General features: G+C 41.8%; 1 protein-coding gene across 3 annotated transcripts; it reads left to right on the top strand.

Moving 5' to 3' along the window:
* Positions 1 to 932: 932 nt before the first annotated feature.
* On the top strand, positions 933 to 14,737 carry anln (anillin, actin binding protein). 3 transcript variants are annotated; one of them, XM_033638063.2, is made up of 23 exons: positions 933 to 1,097; positions 2,862 to 3,012; positions 3,115 to 3,555; positions 3,827 to 4,155; positions 4,523 to 4,877; positions 5,065 to 5,270; positions 5,359 to 5,466; positions 5,582 to 5,693; positions 7,010 to 7,323; positions 7,415 to 7,566; positions 7,673 to 7,814; positions 7,930 to 8,065; positions 9,209 to 9,391; positions 9,681 to 9,807; positions 9,986 to 10,034; positions 10,247 to 10,300; positions 10,663 to 10,695; positions 10,819 to 10,837; positions 11,193 to 11,305; positions 12,765 to 12,851; positions 12,967 to 13,074; positions 13,412 to 13,584; positions 13,694 to 14,737. In XM_033638063.2, the coding sequence occupies exons 1-23, from the start codon at positions 1,080 to 1,082 to the stop codon at positions 13,806 to 13,808; spliced, it is 3,525 nt and encodes a 1,174-aa protein (XP_033493954.2). In that variant the 5' UTR covers positions 933 to 1,079; the 3' UTR covers positions 13,809 to 14,737. The 3 variants fall into 3 exon arrangements, with proteins under 3 accessions (XP_033493954.2, XP_078031813.1, XP_078031812.1); XM_078175687.1 differs by having other exon boundaries at positions 7,013 to 7,323; XM_078175686.1 differs by having other exon boundaries at positions 4,526 to 4,877.
* Positions 14,738 to 16,642: the final 1,905 nt, after the last annotated feature.

Genomic DNA, 16,642 nt, shown 5'->3' on the forward strand with positions numbered 1-16,642 from the left:
TCATCTCACAGTCTTATTACTCTGATCTCATTACAGCTGATGACTTGACCCAACCATTTAGACCAAAGTTTCATATGGGTCCCTGCTTTACTCCTTAGGAAGTGAGTCAGTTTTTCCATGGAGTGTATTTCCTCTACAATGTCCTGCCACTGATCTGGACTTGGATCACTTTTCATCCAGTTCCTTGTAACTGCCTTTTTGCATGCAAGTGTCAAGATTTTGAAGAGATAGATGTCCTTAGTTTGAAACATGTCACCAGATATCAGTCCCAAGAGCGCCCTAACATCTCAAAAAAGTGAGAACCTTAAATTTGAAAATGACTCAGTGACTCACACTGACATCAAAAACTTGCAAGTAGATTGTTTTCTTTCTTTTTTTTATTTTTACCTAATTCATACTGATTTGGAAAGTTAATGCAAGATTTAATATGTTTTATATGTGTTACAGGGGCTTTTTAATAGAGAATACTGCTCTTTAATTGGGATGTCTGCAGTCTTATTTGGTGGCTCCACTGTTTTAACATCCTGAGTGATGACTGGGTTTACAGTTAAACACACTGCAGAACTAACAGGCCATCATGGACTAAACTAACCCCTAAAATCTGTTTATTACAGCATGTGAAACTTGATCTGTGCACGAGACCAACGTACGTTTGAGCGTACGTTTTAGCATTTGAACACACACATGACTTATTGATAGAAAATGTGACGCGCATGATGAAGTGTTGTGTCTCGTGCTCTCCGGCCTGGGTGATGCCTTGTTGTAACGTGACATCTTTTTTTCAGTTAACCCGGGCTGTGATTGGCTGTGTAAGTGTAAAACCCGCCCCCTTGATTCTGATTGGTTATCAGGGGCTCGGTTCAACGGTCAGAGTCTGCGCAGTAGGCGCAGCGCTGAAATTCAAATTTGAACAGTTGTTTTCTTGCTGCAGAGAGAAGAGGAACCGACAATTTGGAAGAGAAGCTGAGAGACGCTCAGCTCGCCTCACTACGCCCTGTTTGTGTACACAGAGAGGTGTACGAAACGTATTAATTACAACGCTGTAAAAACATCGCTCGAGCAGAGATAAACTGTCCAACATGGATCCGTTTACGGAGGTAAGTCGACGAGCTAACTTTACTATTAGCTAACGTCAGATAAGTAATGTTAGCATAGTTATCGTAAGGCTGATTAAAACATGCTAATGCTAACCCACCTAACAATAACGTCACAATTCTAACAATGCTTATACACATTTAAAGTTATGGCTAGAGACTAACTTGTATTAACTCCCATAGTACTTGAACATGAGCTAACGTTAGCATACAGAAATGTGTAACAATACAATAAAACATGTCACGTGTTGTTTCTTTGTCTTGTCAGTTGTTAGCAGCCACGAAGCTGAGATACAAATGACAACTTAGTAGCAAGAGCAATAATATTTAAACGGCTAAGTTAGCTATATAAAGTTATAGTTTTCTACATGTTAGACTGCTTGGTAAGTAATTTAGTCAGGCTACTGTCTGGCCAGATCCTTAAACAGCAATGTGCTTATCATAACCCCATAGGTGTGATGTTTCTCACTTCTCTCAACCAAAACCCCCTCAACTGTTATAAATAAACGTTATTCAAATGAGACAGCTTTGTCTCCATTTAAGGGAATGGTATGTGTCAGCACTGGAGATTGTCCAACACTTTCCCCCTTTTGCTTGATTTTCTCTCTTTGCCTGGTGCACTCATGCTGTTGTTGCCAGCTAAAACTAGAAATGATTTCCATCTAACAACAGTTCCTGTTACTCCAGTATCCAGGCCAGCAGAGATAGAAATTTTCAAATCCAGGAACCACAAGCAGGAGTGGCTCATTCCTGTGGAATGCTAGTTAAACATGACCTCAGTTTTCCACACTGCCTGGAGAAAATGCGCAGGCGGTTGCAGTGCAGCTGCAGGAATGTGTTTGGGCTTGCAGAGTTAACGTGCAGTACAGTAAATCAGATTGTGTGACAAGGCCAAGGGATGGGAATGTCATCTAAAGAAAAGAGGAAAGGGGTGGGGATAAAGAGGGCAAGCAAACAGAGGCTTGTTATCTCTGGTGGAGTAGGATTGTTTTGTGTGTCTTAGGCTGTTGTGTTGTCTGTTAAAGTGTCCCATATAGGGACAGACAATGTGCTGTGCCTTGTTCCATACATTTGCGTTCACAGATATCCAACAGTTGGCCAAAGAGACGGAGAATCAGTATATTTTGGCTAATATGAAAAAAGCCACATGCTCTCACAACACCAAGAGTGTAATTATTAAGAGGTCTGAGTCTCAGATGCTGTGTCTCACAAGCACTGTTGAAGACCAATTTCAATGGCACCATTTAGTCTCACTTCATGTGATGTGATGTATGGTTTGCTGTCAGATAAACTTGCACAAAGCACTTATTCAGATAAGAGATAAGAAAACTGATACTGCTGTTCTGTGCAATAGAAATGAAGCTAAGCTGGGAGGTGATCAGCCTATTGGTGGTCCTAATGCTCATTCAGAACCAGTTTCAACGATGTGTCTGGCCACATCAGAAACCAAATGTGTTTATTGTTGTTCTTAATGGCTATCGGGGGTGGGGGCAATATCCTTTCAATATGGGGATAGTGACACACATTTTCAGAGTCTCTCCTGGAAGGCATTCATAGTGTTGCACTTGGTTTTTCACATAGAAAGTGCTAGTAATGGTTGGATCAGTTTCAGCAGACTTTTGTAATTTAGTTACTTTATTAGAGGTGGCATTGTTCCTGTACAATGGGTCTGCAACAGTCAGTGGTTTTGATGCTGTTTGTATGTATAAAGCAGTCATTGGAGTAAGGATTCAACTGTTTTGTTTGTTTGTTGTTTTGTCAAACCAGAAACTGTTGGAGCGGACCCGGGCTCGCAGGGAAAACCTGCAGAAGAAAATGGCAGAGAGACCAAATGCAGCAAACAGACAGATGGTCAAAAGGCCCAGGGAGCCACTGGCTGACACCAATAGTGTGATCAGTGAGCCAGTCGTTGATAAAGGTATGTTTGTTAGATTGCTTTCTGTTTAGATGAGTCTTGCCAGGTGGACTACTGAGTTGCAGCTCTGCTCTTTGCTTATATTTCCCCATCAATTCCTCCCAGTTCCACAGGTGTCCTCCAAGCCTTCTCCGTCCAAGCGCAGGTGCTCAGAGGAAAATCTCCAGCCTGCAGCTGGCGAGGAAAACCAGGAGCCAGTGATGCCACGAACTGTGGCTCACAAGCTCTCAGATCCTCACACAGAAAAGAAACCCCCGGTGGGCCCTGCTAGCCTTCGAGCTTCCTCATCCCTTGAGAAGACTGCTACCCGGCCTTTTGTCCAGTCTCAGCCAGAGCAGCTGAAAACTGCACAGCCAGAGCCAGAGAAGATGGTTGTCACCCCTGCTCCTGATCCTCCAAGCAGCAGAGAAGCAAAGATGGTGTCTGCCAGTTCAGCCCTGCAGAGCAGCAAGGAGGACCTGGTGGAAGACCCAGCTCCATCTGCTGCTGGCATGAAGTCTCGTCTTCAGAGGCTAGCAGAGCAGAGGAAGTGTTGGGATGGCACTGGTAAGAATACTTTGTGTGCTGTTTGAGATCAGTTTGTCTAAGTCTAGATATTTAAAGACTTTAAAGAATCATGGTCATAATCTTTTTCATGTCAGTTTTCCTTTGGAAGCATACACATACAGCCCTGTAGAGAAGTGCATTTATTTAAAGCACTGGTCTACAGGATTCCTGATTTTACTGTGGGTTGCTCCCATGATGCTTCAATACTAACTGTAAAGTCAGTCCTACAGATTGTCCCTGCCCAAATCAAACATATTGCCACCTTTTCCAGACACATCTGATGCAGTTCCGGACTGCACTCCCCTGTCCCTGTTGAAGAGACAAGCTGAGGTCCCACCGCCCACCATTCCCACCGCATCCTCAGGAACTCCTTTGGGGAGGAAAGGCAGACTCGCCAACCTTGCTGCCACCATTGGATCCTGGGAAGACGACTTAAGTCATGCTAACATTCCCTGTGCGAATGTAAAAGAGAAGCCTGGTACAGCTGTTCCCAAGATGGCAGTTAGAGATGCCACTGTGGCTACCAGCACTAAACCAAGTGCTGCAGGCCATGTGATGGCCGGTTCAACTGCAAGCAGCAGCTCTACATCCAGCTCTCAGGTAGATTCACCTTGGATTGTCTTATTCTTCAGCCTAGGCAGTTATGTCTGTTCCACTGATTTTACATAAGCTGTCCGCTTCTGTGAAGTTGACTGCTTTTTTCATTCTATCTCATTTTTAAAGCTCCTCATTTCATACTCTTTTTCGGCACCCACCAAAAACAACCCCTGAAATTGTCATTGCCAAACCCACCACCTGTTGATTGATTGATTGAAATTGAATTGACTGTGTTTGCACAGAAGAGGTCTCGATGCATATTAGTTTAGTTCTGAATGCCCAGTTAGACCCCAAGATCCCCAGGATACCCCGACTTGTGTTGTTTTGACTGTGCTTTATAAATAAAAGGAACTATTGTATGTCTTCTCAGCAGGCTGTGTATTCTCCAGCAAAGCCGAGCTGCGTGGGTCTCCCAGGCCCACAGATGGTTGACACTCCTGCAGCCAGACCAACACTTAAGTCAGTAACCATCTCTGAAAAGAGCTCCGACCAGAAGATCACCTTCCCCTCTAGTCCTCAGAACAGCTCCGTCCAGGGAGCAGCTTTCCCATCCAGTCCCCAGAAGGCCGGCCCCTCCTCAACATCAGTTCCTCAAAGTCCCCTGAAGAATCAGGCCCTCTCCAGGGGCCACAACCTCCCCTCCAGCCCTGTGAAGCCAGAACTTCGTGCCAAGCCCACGACTGCTGGCCCCTCTGTCCCGCAGGAAAAGGCCTCTGCTGGACCTGGTGAGTCATGTTGCAGTTAATTTGGAACTATTTCATAAAGTTAAATACAGAGTGATGATCCAGTTTTTTACTGTGTGTGCATAATGCCCAGTAGTATTACAGCTAGATTTGTTTCATGTTTGACGTTTTGGTTAGTTTCCTTCACATGTATGAAGGAAATTGTTTTTCATTCTTTCATTTCCAACAGGTGTGAAATCTTTTCTGGAGCGCTTTGGAGAGAGGTGCCAGGAGCGTAGCAACCATAGCTCTCCAGCAGGGGGCACTACCCACAACAAGACATCATCATCATCATCATCATCAGTCACGCCAAACACCAGACTGGTACAGGAGAGGCTCAGAGCTGCACAGGCTGCAAACACAGCCACATCTGATCTCACCCAAAGACAGAAGATGGTAGATGAATGTTGTAGTGCATCTTCTCATGGTTGCAATCATTTTGTTTGATATAAGAAGAGTAAAAGGAGACTCCTCTTTATTTCAGGAGCGAGAGTCTGAGCTGGCTCAGATCCGCAGTCGCTTTCAGAAGGGGAACAACATGTGGAAAAACAAAGATGAAGCAGCAGAAACCAATAAAAACACAGACATCAAGGTTGGCTAGCAAACATCTGACACAAAAATGACAACATTATGCTTGACATCTCACAACATAGCCATGTTTTTGTAACATATACGAGATTATATTTAATAAATATTATGCTTTTCAGGAACAACTTGACAAGCCTGTGGAAGCTGAAGTTGCCCAATGTGAGCCAAAGGATGAACCCACAGCACCCTCTACTGAGAGACTAGGCACACCCACAAAGTGCACTCCTCCAGGTACTCAATAATATTTCAGATCTGTGTTTCTATTTGTGTCCAGGCAATAGAGTGATCAGATACTAGCAGTGGAAGCTCTTTCATCAATTAGGTTCTTTTGACATCTGAACCTTAAGCTGTGCCTTCTGTAAAAAATAAGGAATTACCATCATTAGCTGTGTTGCTGGCTGAAAAATTCATTTTGCTGGCAAAACTGCTTCTAGTCACTAGATGATCCAAACAGCTGTGTTTTACATTATAAAGTGAGAAAGTTAAGTGTGCCCATTGCGAATGTCTTATACAGTAGTTACCACTGATATTGGGATTGTGTTGATGTGGAAGCATAGCATCCACCCTCCAGTTTCCCCATGGTTAACACTGCTAGCTCTGTCAGCACTGTTGGTTTTTAGTGCTGCTTATGGAGTTAGCACTGCCAGCAACCAGCTCAGCCACCTCCATGTTGAGAACCGTGTCCCGACAACTCAGACACTCAGAATGTCTCTTGATTCCCCCTGTAAGTTTTCTGCTGTTCAACACCTATATGCAACAACATGCTGTGCAGAAATCTTTGGTACATACTCAGAGACACATCGGCCAACTGCAGCTTAGAAATCACTTTTTTTAACTTGAAATAGCCCTGAATTTTGTTTTCAGCACAGACTGTATAATAAAGATGGATGTCATGAGCGCTCCCCAGAAGTGAAGCCAAAACATCTCTATTGTCCCCTAGAGGCTGGCTGCTGTATGGGTCATAAACCCCACTCCTGTTGTGTTATTTATTTTCTCCCCAGTCTGTCATTTTAGGTGGTTCTTGTCACACCACTTTTCAGTTGTTGGTTATGACTAGTTATTTGATGCTATAAAGAGGTGGTTAGACGTCATGATTGAGAGCTGTGTGTGCCAATTGGTCAGACGAGAACTCAATACAGCAGAGATTGCTACTGCGCAGACTCTGGCTCCAAATCATGTCACCACCAGTGCAAGATGGCTGCAGCTGTATCCAGTATGTTTTGGCTTCATTTTTGCACAGTGGGAGGAACTGGAGACGCATTGCCCATCTTTATATACAGCAGGGATACTCAACTTGCTTTGCCTGGGAGTCACTTTTGCAAACTGACGGGAGGCCAGTTGCAGCAACCTGCACAAGTCAGGTGAACGCAGGGGTGTTTCTAGGATTTGAGGACATTTTGGGCTTGGTCCTGGCCTCTGTCAGGGGATCCTCCCCTGGCACCTTTTGTGATAAACTAGTTCTATTCATGCCTATTTAAACTCTCTAGTCTTTAGAATCGATAAAGTGGGAAAATGAAATGTTTTCTAACATGGATGATGTTGTACAGCAGGTGTTGGGTTGCTGGTCTCGCCTCCAGCCTCAACATCCAGCCCTCTGAGGGTGGTCACCCGTACTGAGGAGAAAACGACTGAGGAAACCCCAGAAGAAACTGAGGTGATCAGTGAGAGAGAGATGAACGTGGACCAGTCCATCAACTCTGCAGTTATCAACGAGCTGTTTGATGGAGTACTGACGCAGAGTGATGATGAGGAAGATGAAGATGATGAGGAAGATGCTTTGAATATCTCCTCCATGTCCCTCCTCACTCCACTGGCAGAGACTGTGGCCGCTGTAGTGAAGAGTCCAGAGAGAAGAATGATGGTAAACACCATTCTCATGTACCTTATGTTAGAGTTGTGAGGCAAACGTGTCAAGATGCAGCTTATCAATGATATTTTATGTTTTTATGCAGACGTCGACACCAGCCAGCTCATTCCTCATAAAGAGCAACACTCCAGACCATGTTTCCAAACCTAGCAAGTTCCAGAGAGCTACCATGGCACGGGCTGCCTCCTCAGATAGTCTTGAGGCCTTAGATGAAGACACACACAAACTGCCATACAGGTAAGCGCTCCCATTTGATTTCAGTTTCATGAATTAGAGTTGGCTGTCCTCGCTGTTGCACTGAATGTGTGTCTGAAATGGTTTTCTTTTTTGTCCTGTGTGATAGCATTGATGCATATAGGTCCACCAGGGTGAAAGAGACAGAGAGGCCCAATGTCAAACAGGTGATTGTGAGAAAAGAGGACGTCTCTCACAGGGCAGAGGAACCCAGGGGATCCAGTCTCTTCAGTATCAAACAGAAGATGAAGGTTTGGAATTAACACTTTGAACCTTGATTCATGTACGAGTACAGTACGGGTGTAAAGTTTTCATGTGATTTGATTTTAGTACGTGAAAAAAACGGTAAATTTGCTGTTTCTATAGATTCTAACAAATGAGATGAACCTGCAGCAGACGGTCATTCATCAGGCCAGTCAGGCGCTTAACTGCTGCACAGATGAAGAACACGGCAAAGGATCCCAGGTGGAGGCTGAGGCAGAAAGGCTGCTGCTGGTGGCAAGTGAGTTCATCCAGACAACAGACACAATACTTGATAACTTAGAAGTTATTCACCTTTATTTATAAAACCTGTAACTATCCCTGGGACTGTCCTACTACCTTTTTCTCAATTCACATTTTAAAACCTACCCATCAGGTTCATTTTGAGATGTGAGGCTGGAAATATACTTTTGCGTTAAATTGGCACAGCACTTACAGCGTAGGCTCTACGTAGATGCGTACCCTCCACCGTAGTGTGCTATAGCACTTCCCCAAAAATGTAAGTGCATGTTGCTACGGCACAGACTTCCTGTGTATTTTGTATACCATTCCCTTGTTGGAAACCCAGCTTTTATTTAGTTTTATTTCACAGACAAGAAACTGTGAGGAAACTAATGCCCCTACAAAGTCTGCTATCCTCTGGGCTAATTTACACAGTGGAAAATGTCATAGGCTTATGCTAATAACATTAGCATGTTGTACGTATATGTGGGGAAACATTTTAGTGTGCGACATTTGTTTTGTCCGTGAACTTTGCGAGTTATATTTGAGCTGAATTTTGTTACTTTTGTTAGATGTTGCTGTGGTTCTCTGCATCATATTTGTGAGTCTGCTAGCTGCTGGGCTAATTTATACAATGTGAAATGTCATAGGCTTATGCTAATGATATTAGCATGTTAACATTGTTTTGTCGGTGAACCTTGTGGGTGAAGCCTAAATTTGTACTTCTGTTTAATGCTGTTGCTATTAAGCCGATTTTTATGTGTGTTAGTTGAATCGGTCAAACTTTACTATACTCCACAGAAACTCACCACAGTGACATAGAGACCCCACCGCCCACTAGTGTTTTGGAGGTGTAACTGCAGAGCAATGCAGGATCACAGTTGCACAAGTATAAATGCTCACAACGGCGCAGGCCTCATAGAACTTACGCACAACTATAAATCAGCTTTTATTATTTACTAAAACAGTGTCACTAACAAGCTGCTGCTTCCTAGCTGTGTAATCAAGGCTCATAGACATCAGCCTTGTATAAATAATGACAGATAATAACAGATACAGCACCACTACTACAACCTGTTTGTTTAAGGACCATGTATACAAGTCTGGGTGACTCCCTGTGGTAGTATCAAAGCTTGACTCTCTGTCTTTTTGACTTTCTTAGCGGAGAGGAGGGAAGCGTTGAAGGCAGAGCTGGACCGTCTGAAAGGAGACCCAACAGGCCAGAAAAAGGCCACTGCAGCCCCAGAACCTGCCGGCATGTCTGCCTCCAAGGGCTCCATCACCCTGCAGGAGCTGCGTTTGCCTCTCAAGGCAGACTTTGTGTGCTCCATTGCCAACAAGCCAGGTAAGCCCAAAATGCATATGCCACACCAATTTAAATCAACTCCCCACTGTTGTTCAGCATTATCTCCAGACATCAGATGGCACTAACACTCAGTATTACACATCAACAAAGATTGCTAATGACAGCATTGTTTGAAATAAAAGTAAAGAAGACGACCTTCAGAATCGTGTTTTGGAGGCCATTTAGATGTTTAGTCCCAGGTTCCTGAGTGTTTGTTATACTGATGGTTGTCTGTCAGCATCAGAAGAAGAATGTCAGGATCAATCTGTATCATTCTGTCTTGTTTCAGAGTCAACCAAACATTCCTTCTTCATGATGATCCGTGCCGGAGCAGAGAACACTGTGGCCACACCATTAGCCAGCACACACCGCGGCCTCAGTGGGGACACCCTGGCTTTCCCCACCAAGTTCACCATGTAAATCCTGCACTATATTAAACAGAAATGTTTTTATTACAGACAAGAGAGTTTGACTTGTTTAAATTCTGTTGATTCTAATTAAAATATTTTGATCGGATTCTCTACTGGTGTACTTGAATATGATGGTGTTGATAGTGATTGTTGATTAGTGACGTCTCTTCCTCCTCACTTGCAGATCTGAAGTTTCCAGTGACTTTACAATCGACATTGAGGTCTATTGCTTGGTGAGTGTCTTACATCAGAGTTTCAAGATTTCAAAATAATGATGCTCAGACCACATGACTTTACGTTACTGTTTTAAACACACACTACAGCTATGTTAGGCAGGCACTCATTTCCTCTGTTTTCCAGATCTGCTTATTCAAATCACATTTGAGTATCTGTGAAAGTAAAATCTGCAGAATTACTGACGACAGATTCATTATGACATCCTCAGGTGCAGAAGCGCGATGTCTGCAGTGACAAGAAGAAGAAACCCAGCAAGTCAAAGGTAAATCCCCAGTTGTTGTTTTTTCCTTTCCACATGGAAAACACATTGTCAGTCAGTGATGGAGCATGCTTCATACTTTGTGTGTGTGTGTGTCCAGATGTTATGGAGACAGGTTCATGAGGCCCATGATTTGTGTATGTCGGTATGAACAGTTTCCGTGTTAAATCCCTCACGTGTTGGTGGGTGTGCACTGTGTGAAGGATGTTACTGGTTCTCTACACAGCTTCAGGTGTCCTTTCATTGGGTGGAGAAGAGTGTTAACTGGCTAGCAACAGATCTGTCCCTCAGACACCTGATTATAATCTGTCGCTCCATTTCTTCTTTCTGAAGCAAATCAACATTATTTGCTTTTATCTCACCAGGCTATCACTCCAAAGAGATTCCTCGCCATCACTGTAAGTCTTTCAAATTTACTTTTCACTGACCAACACACTTTTTTAATATCAGAAGGTATGTCTTATTACTTCTCATCTGTGTCTGTGTTCTGTAATTTGTTGGTTTTGCTTTTTGTCTTGCAGAAAAGTGGCCAGACTCCAGGTAGGTCACGATATAAAATCAGTCTAAAGCTGTTTCCTTTACGTCTTTTATCTTATTATTTTATCCTACACTTCTCATAATGCAACTGAAATGCACCTCTTGATTATGCCTGCACTGCCTTGTAAATGCCCCAGCTATTTGGACTTACTCTCCTACTTTGTAACACACCCTTCCTGTTGTAAATTTATTGTCTCTAAGCCAAAGCTGATCGTCAGGGTTACTTTCTCAAATTTTAAACAGAAGACATTTTTCAACTGTTTCACTTGCTAAGAAGTAATCTTGATGAGTTAAATTGGTGGATCGCCCCTTTAAGCTTCATGTAAGGTATTAATGATGTCATTCTTTCTCTGTGTAGTCGTGGCCAGTCCAGGAGGCCCCAACGCTGTTCGCACCAGTAACTTCGTCCTGGTCGGATCACACAAGCTCACCCTGTCATCTATTGGGAAAAACAAATTTCCTCTGGAGAAGGTACAGAAGACATTAATGTCATCTTTTCATAATGTCATGTTCTTTTTTTCACAGTCCCTTTAGTGCATTTTAGTTTTTCTGCATTCTATACATGGCTGGCCTTAGCCTGAAGCAGAGCTGCAGCCATTAAATATTTTAGTCATTGAGTATATTACCGATTTATCCATTAATTATTTGAGTAATCGGGTAGGAAAGACTTTTGCTTCATTAAAGAGCAATTGTAAATATATATGTAAGAGAAAATAAGACGGGTCTCTAAAGGTTCTGTATACAACATTTTGGAGCGTTAAAAAAGCAGCAAACCACGATTTGCTGTATAAAGATGTAGTGCAGTACTGGCGTCCTGTGCTGCCAGACCCCCCAGCTCATCCACCGATGGGGGTCACCAGGTTTTGTGCCATTTGGCAGACTTTTGCCAGTGGATAATCGGGGAGCTCCAGGAATTAGTAGGCCAGAGGGAGGATGAGCGTTGTTTATTTGCATTTAATGTTACTGCCCCAGGTTGCAACAACACAGAGCTGGTTGGAAGTCAACATATTTAACATACATTCTTTACAAGCTGTCATTTCAATTAGCAAACATTGGACGTCTGCTTTCTGTTGCGTCCATCATGCTGACACAATGATGTTGTAATGTTGTGGTAGACTAATCTTAGTTCAGGTTTACAATAGACACACTGTTCAGAGTTTTCTTCTCTTCATCCCTCGCTATTTTCTCTCCACACCTCCATTTGCATCCAATGCCATCAAATCTTTGTCTTCTATTTTGAGGCCTATTCTTAACATTACCTGTCCACATCACCTGCATTGTACCACAGTAAAAATCAGCTGTGTGAGACACAATGCACTCTATATGGTTATGGATTAAACATAACTTTCATGCAAAGAATTTGTATCAATGATTTTTAATAATCAAGTTACTGAAGTTCCTCGAAACTGTTTCAGCCGTAGTCTGAAGACACTATCCATGCTGTTTGTATGACAACAAATGACTCGGATCACAGTAATACATTTGTTTACTGTCTTCAGAGACTCACAGTAACCCTGTTTGTTCTCATGGGGCAGCTCTCCCTGTGCCCTCACTCACACACCATGATATCTTTCTTTTAGATCAAATATGAAGGAAGTGAAAGAGAGCTACTCAGTGACATGTTTCACACCAAGGTTACTATTTCCCCACTTGTTTCTTCTGTTCTGTTTGTGTGGAAGGAGAGTGAACACACTGTAACAAAGACTATTATTCATTTCATCATTACACTAACACAATTAACTTAATCTGATCACAGCTGTTTCTTTTTTTTTATCTCTAATTATGTTTGACAGGTGCTTTCAGCAACTGTTGTTAACCATCTTGCATTGTAACCTTTTATGTGTTTATCCATGTCTCATGATGTAAACATTTTATAATGGTGAACAGGATGTCCGATGTTTTCCTGATGTGTCTGTACTTTGTATTCAAGGTGCCATTCTTGTGCCCTCTGGAGGGCCACGTCTACCTCAAGCTGCAGTGTGAAGTTGGCTCAAAAGTGGAGGAGAAGGGCTTCCTGGTGAGTGCAATCAGATCAAACATCACTACAGATGAACTCATGCTGAGGCTGGCATTGATTTGCTGATGCTATTTACCAAAACAAATGTGTGTGTAATTTTAATTCCCCTCTTTAGACGATGTTTGAGGACGTCAGTGGATTTGGAGCCTGGCACAGGAGGTGGTGCGTCTTGTCAGGATACTGCATCTCCTACTGGACCTACCCAGATGATGAGAAGCGCAAGGTAACTGAGCTCTTCTGCAACAAATCTGTCGTTGTAGCGCTTCTTTATTTTATTAAGTTACGGTGGCTCCTGTATTTGTTTTTTAAAATTCCTCAACTACCACTGGACAATTGTCAGGCTCGAGCTGAGGGTATTTGTTCTGCAAACACGAGTATCAAGGAACCCTTAAACAACATCATCCAACATAGCTACCTTAAATTATCACACAAAGGGGGGGGGGGCAGTCCTTTGATATAGACATTTTTGTTGTTGGTGTTCCTATTTTGCCATCTGACAGTTTGACATTTTATGTATCTGTTAACACCCCCTCCTTTTTTCCTCCTTTGTCTTTTGTCAGAATCCCATTGGTCGAGTCAACCTGGCTAACTGCACCAGTAAGAAGGTGGAACCAGCCAACAGAGAGTTTTGTGCCCGACCCAACACATTTGAGCTCATCACAGTCAGACCACAAAGAGAGGATGACAAAGAAACACTAGTCAGCCAGTGCAAGAACACCATGTGTGTCACCAAGTAAGTTCCAACCATCCAGTGTACACTTAATAACACATATTTAAAATAAACAAAGTCTTTTAATGACAGTGACCCTGCATTGCTGAGCACGGACTGCTTTTCTGTGCAGAAACTGGCTGAGTGCAGACACCAAGGACGAGAGGAATCTGTGGATGAAGAAACTGAACCAGATTCTGGTGGATCTGCGAATGTGGCAACCAGACGCCTGTTACAGGCCACTGTAATTACTGCACTGTCACCACCAGCCCTGTAATCTTTTGGACTGTCAGTATGAGTGACGCATGCCATGACAAAGTGCAATACAGTCTAAGAATTGTTAAATATGTTTACTGGTGGATGTTTTCCAGGAGATTAGTAATCAGACACATAGCGTATAGATCAGAGAGTAAATAAAGCCATACAGCTGAAACATTTCAGGACAGTATTTCGTGTGGGAGTCGGAGTTTGGCACTATTTTTGTACATTTCCAGACAGGTTTGATGCTCTAATATGTCGGGGTATTATTGAGTTGCCGCATTTTTTTTTTTTATGTTAATGCCAATATTTAGTGTTCTTGACACATAATGCATGGCTTTAAATTATTCAATCAGTGGTTTCAATGCAGAAATCATTAAATATATAAATGGTGTCGGAATTACAGATGAATACTAATGTGAGGCACCATGATTTTATCACATTTTCTCCTGCATGACAGCACAGAACAATACTGAGACTTTTGGTAAGTTTTTACTTTATACATATATATATATTTTAGCATTTATAACCTGAGGCAGGACTTTCACTTGGTTTTCTGTAATTGTCATGCACAGATTTTTAATGCCGGTTTCACACCAGCTTTTGTTCTGTTTGTAATGTCTGTTCAGTGTTTGTAATTATTTCAGTGGGGACGTTAAACGGGGATTGTAAGGTCTGTTACACACTCTACACCAGAGCCTGACCAACAGTTTTGATAAAGGTCCCATCTTAGATATAACAGATGTGACCAGCTCATGTACAAGTCAGGATGTTTTTACAGTGTAGACATGAAGTTGCAGCGCTCTCTGGTGGACAAACTATGTAACAACTGCACTGCTTAAATACATCTTATTGCAGTTCAATACTTAATGCATTCACACTGATACCCACATATATATATGTATTTGTTTTAAGATAATGGCCTGCTTATTTATCAGCCAGCTTTTACTTTATAGCTGGTGTGTGTGTGTGTGTGTGTGTGTGTGTATCTATATATATATATATATATATATATATATATATATATATATATATATATATATATATATATATATATATATATATAATGTGTATATGTATATATATGTGTATATATATATATATGTATATGTATGTATATATATGTATATGTATATGTATGTATGTGTGTGTATGTATATATATATATATATATATATATATATATATATATATATATATATATATATATATATATATATATATATATATATATATATATAGTGTGTAAAGGGCTCATCTACACAAAGGAAGCCATTTTGTTTTGGCATCAGGTCGGCGTGCTTGGTGTTTGTAGCACTGGGCACTAAAAGTGGTCTTCCATTAGTCTACATTCTTAAAGGAATACTTCGGTTTATGTATCAGTTTCTCATCGCGTGTCACCTTGAATTCATGAAGAAAAGGTTGTTTTTCTTGTATGCCTTCACATTGAACAAATAATCCAAAAAAAAAAGCAAAGATTCTTTGAGTTGAAGTAATCAGAGTCCACATTTAACAACGGCACAACTATATCAATATGGTTTGAATATAGTAGGTTGGAATGTTCAAGCGAAAATGCATGTGTTTGGAAAGTACTGAGCAAACGACAGGACAAACGAGACTCGGATGATACTGGAGGAGTTGTGAGAAAGTTGTAAACGGATGTTTTGGTATAGTTTTGCTGTCGTTAAACGTGGTCTCCTTCGATTCATCAAGAACTTTCGCCCCTTTTTGTTCACTGTGAAGACATGCAAGTTCATTCAAGGAAGCGTGCGGTGAGTAACTGATCTACAAATGCTGATTTTGTGGGTGAAATATTCCTTTAAAGGCTGCACTTGTTTCCTTCTTTTTAAGCAAACTGCATCTTTTATGTGTAGTTGTGTATACAGCAGTAATATCTGTGGTGCTGCCACAAAACCAATAACAGTTTCTGACTACCGGTACTTTTTCACTCCCTCACACCCTTTGCGTTGCTCATGCAGAGTATGTAACAGACTTTACAGCGACCCTGCAGGTTGTTGGTAAATGTAGTTCGATATTAACAGATTTTCACCTTCAACTCTCAACTAAAAGACAAATCCTTTTCATGTTGATGACCAACACAAACTACGCTACATGTGTTGTTTCTGCCTACCCTCTACATACGTTTTCATCGTGAAGAATACGAGTGAGCAGGAAATATGTCAGGTGTTGTGGATCAATGAGACAATAAATGCCTGCTTTGACCAAAATGGACCAGGTTATCAATGTTCACGTTCCTTCTGTCATTTTGTTGAAATGTAACTTTTATTAAATAGAGTCTACAATTGGTTTTAAAAAATCTATGAGATATTTTAATGTTATGGTGTCTGTGTGGTAGAAATGAAAAGTGATTATCTGTTAACTTTAACGTCAATGGTCCAGTCAAAAAATGAAATGGTAACCCCATTTTCTCATGTTTTTTTTGTCCAAGTGACTGATGTCAGCAAGTTTTTTTTTAATTGGTGCAGTATCAAGTGAGACCTGCAGTCGGGGGTGCCATGTAACCACGTGGGGCAATCGTGCATTGTTAATTTACATCTACTTGTTTTTGCCACTGACAGGCACTTGATTGTTATTCCAAGTGTCAACATCATGGAAAGGATCCCCACAGAGATAAACCTTTTTGTTAAAGAATGAGATCCTTTCTGTGACATACAGTAAACTCTGCTAATTAATGTGCATGAAACAGCGTGTCTGGCTCTGTCAGAGGGAGGCAGAGAGGAACTTAAGGTTTGCTGAAGAAAACTTGCCAGCAAGCAGGATAGCTTCACAGACAGAGTTTAAGTTACCTCTCTTTCTGAAATGG

The sequence above is a fragment of the Epinephelus lanceolatus genome, chromosome 16 (genome assembly GCF_041903045.1).
Source record: "Epinephelus lanceolatus isolate andai-2023 chromosome 16, ASM4190304v1, whole genome shotgun sequence".
NCBI lineage: Eukaryota > Metazoa > Chordata > Actinopteri > Perciformes > Serranidae > Epinephelus > Epinephelus lanceolatus.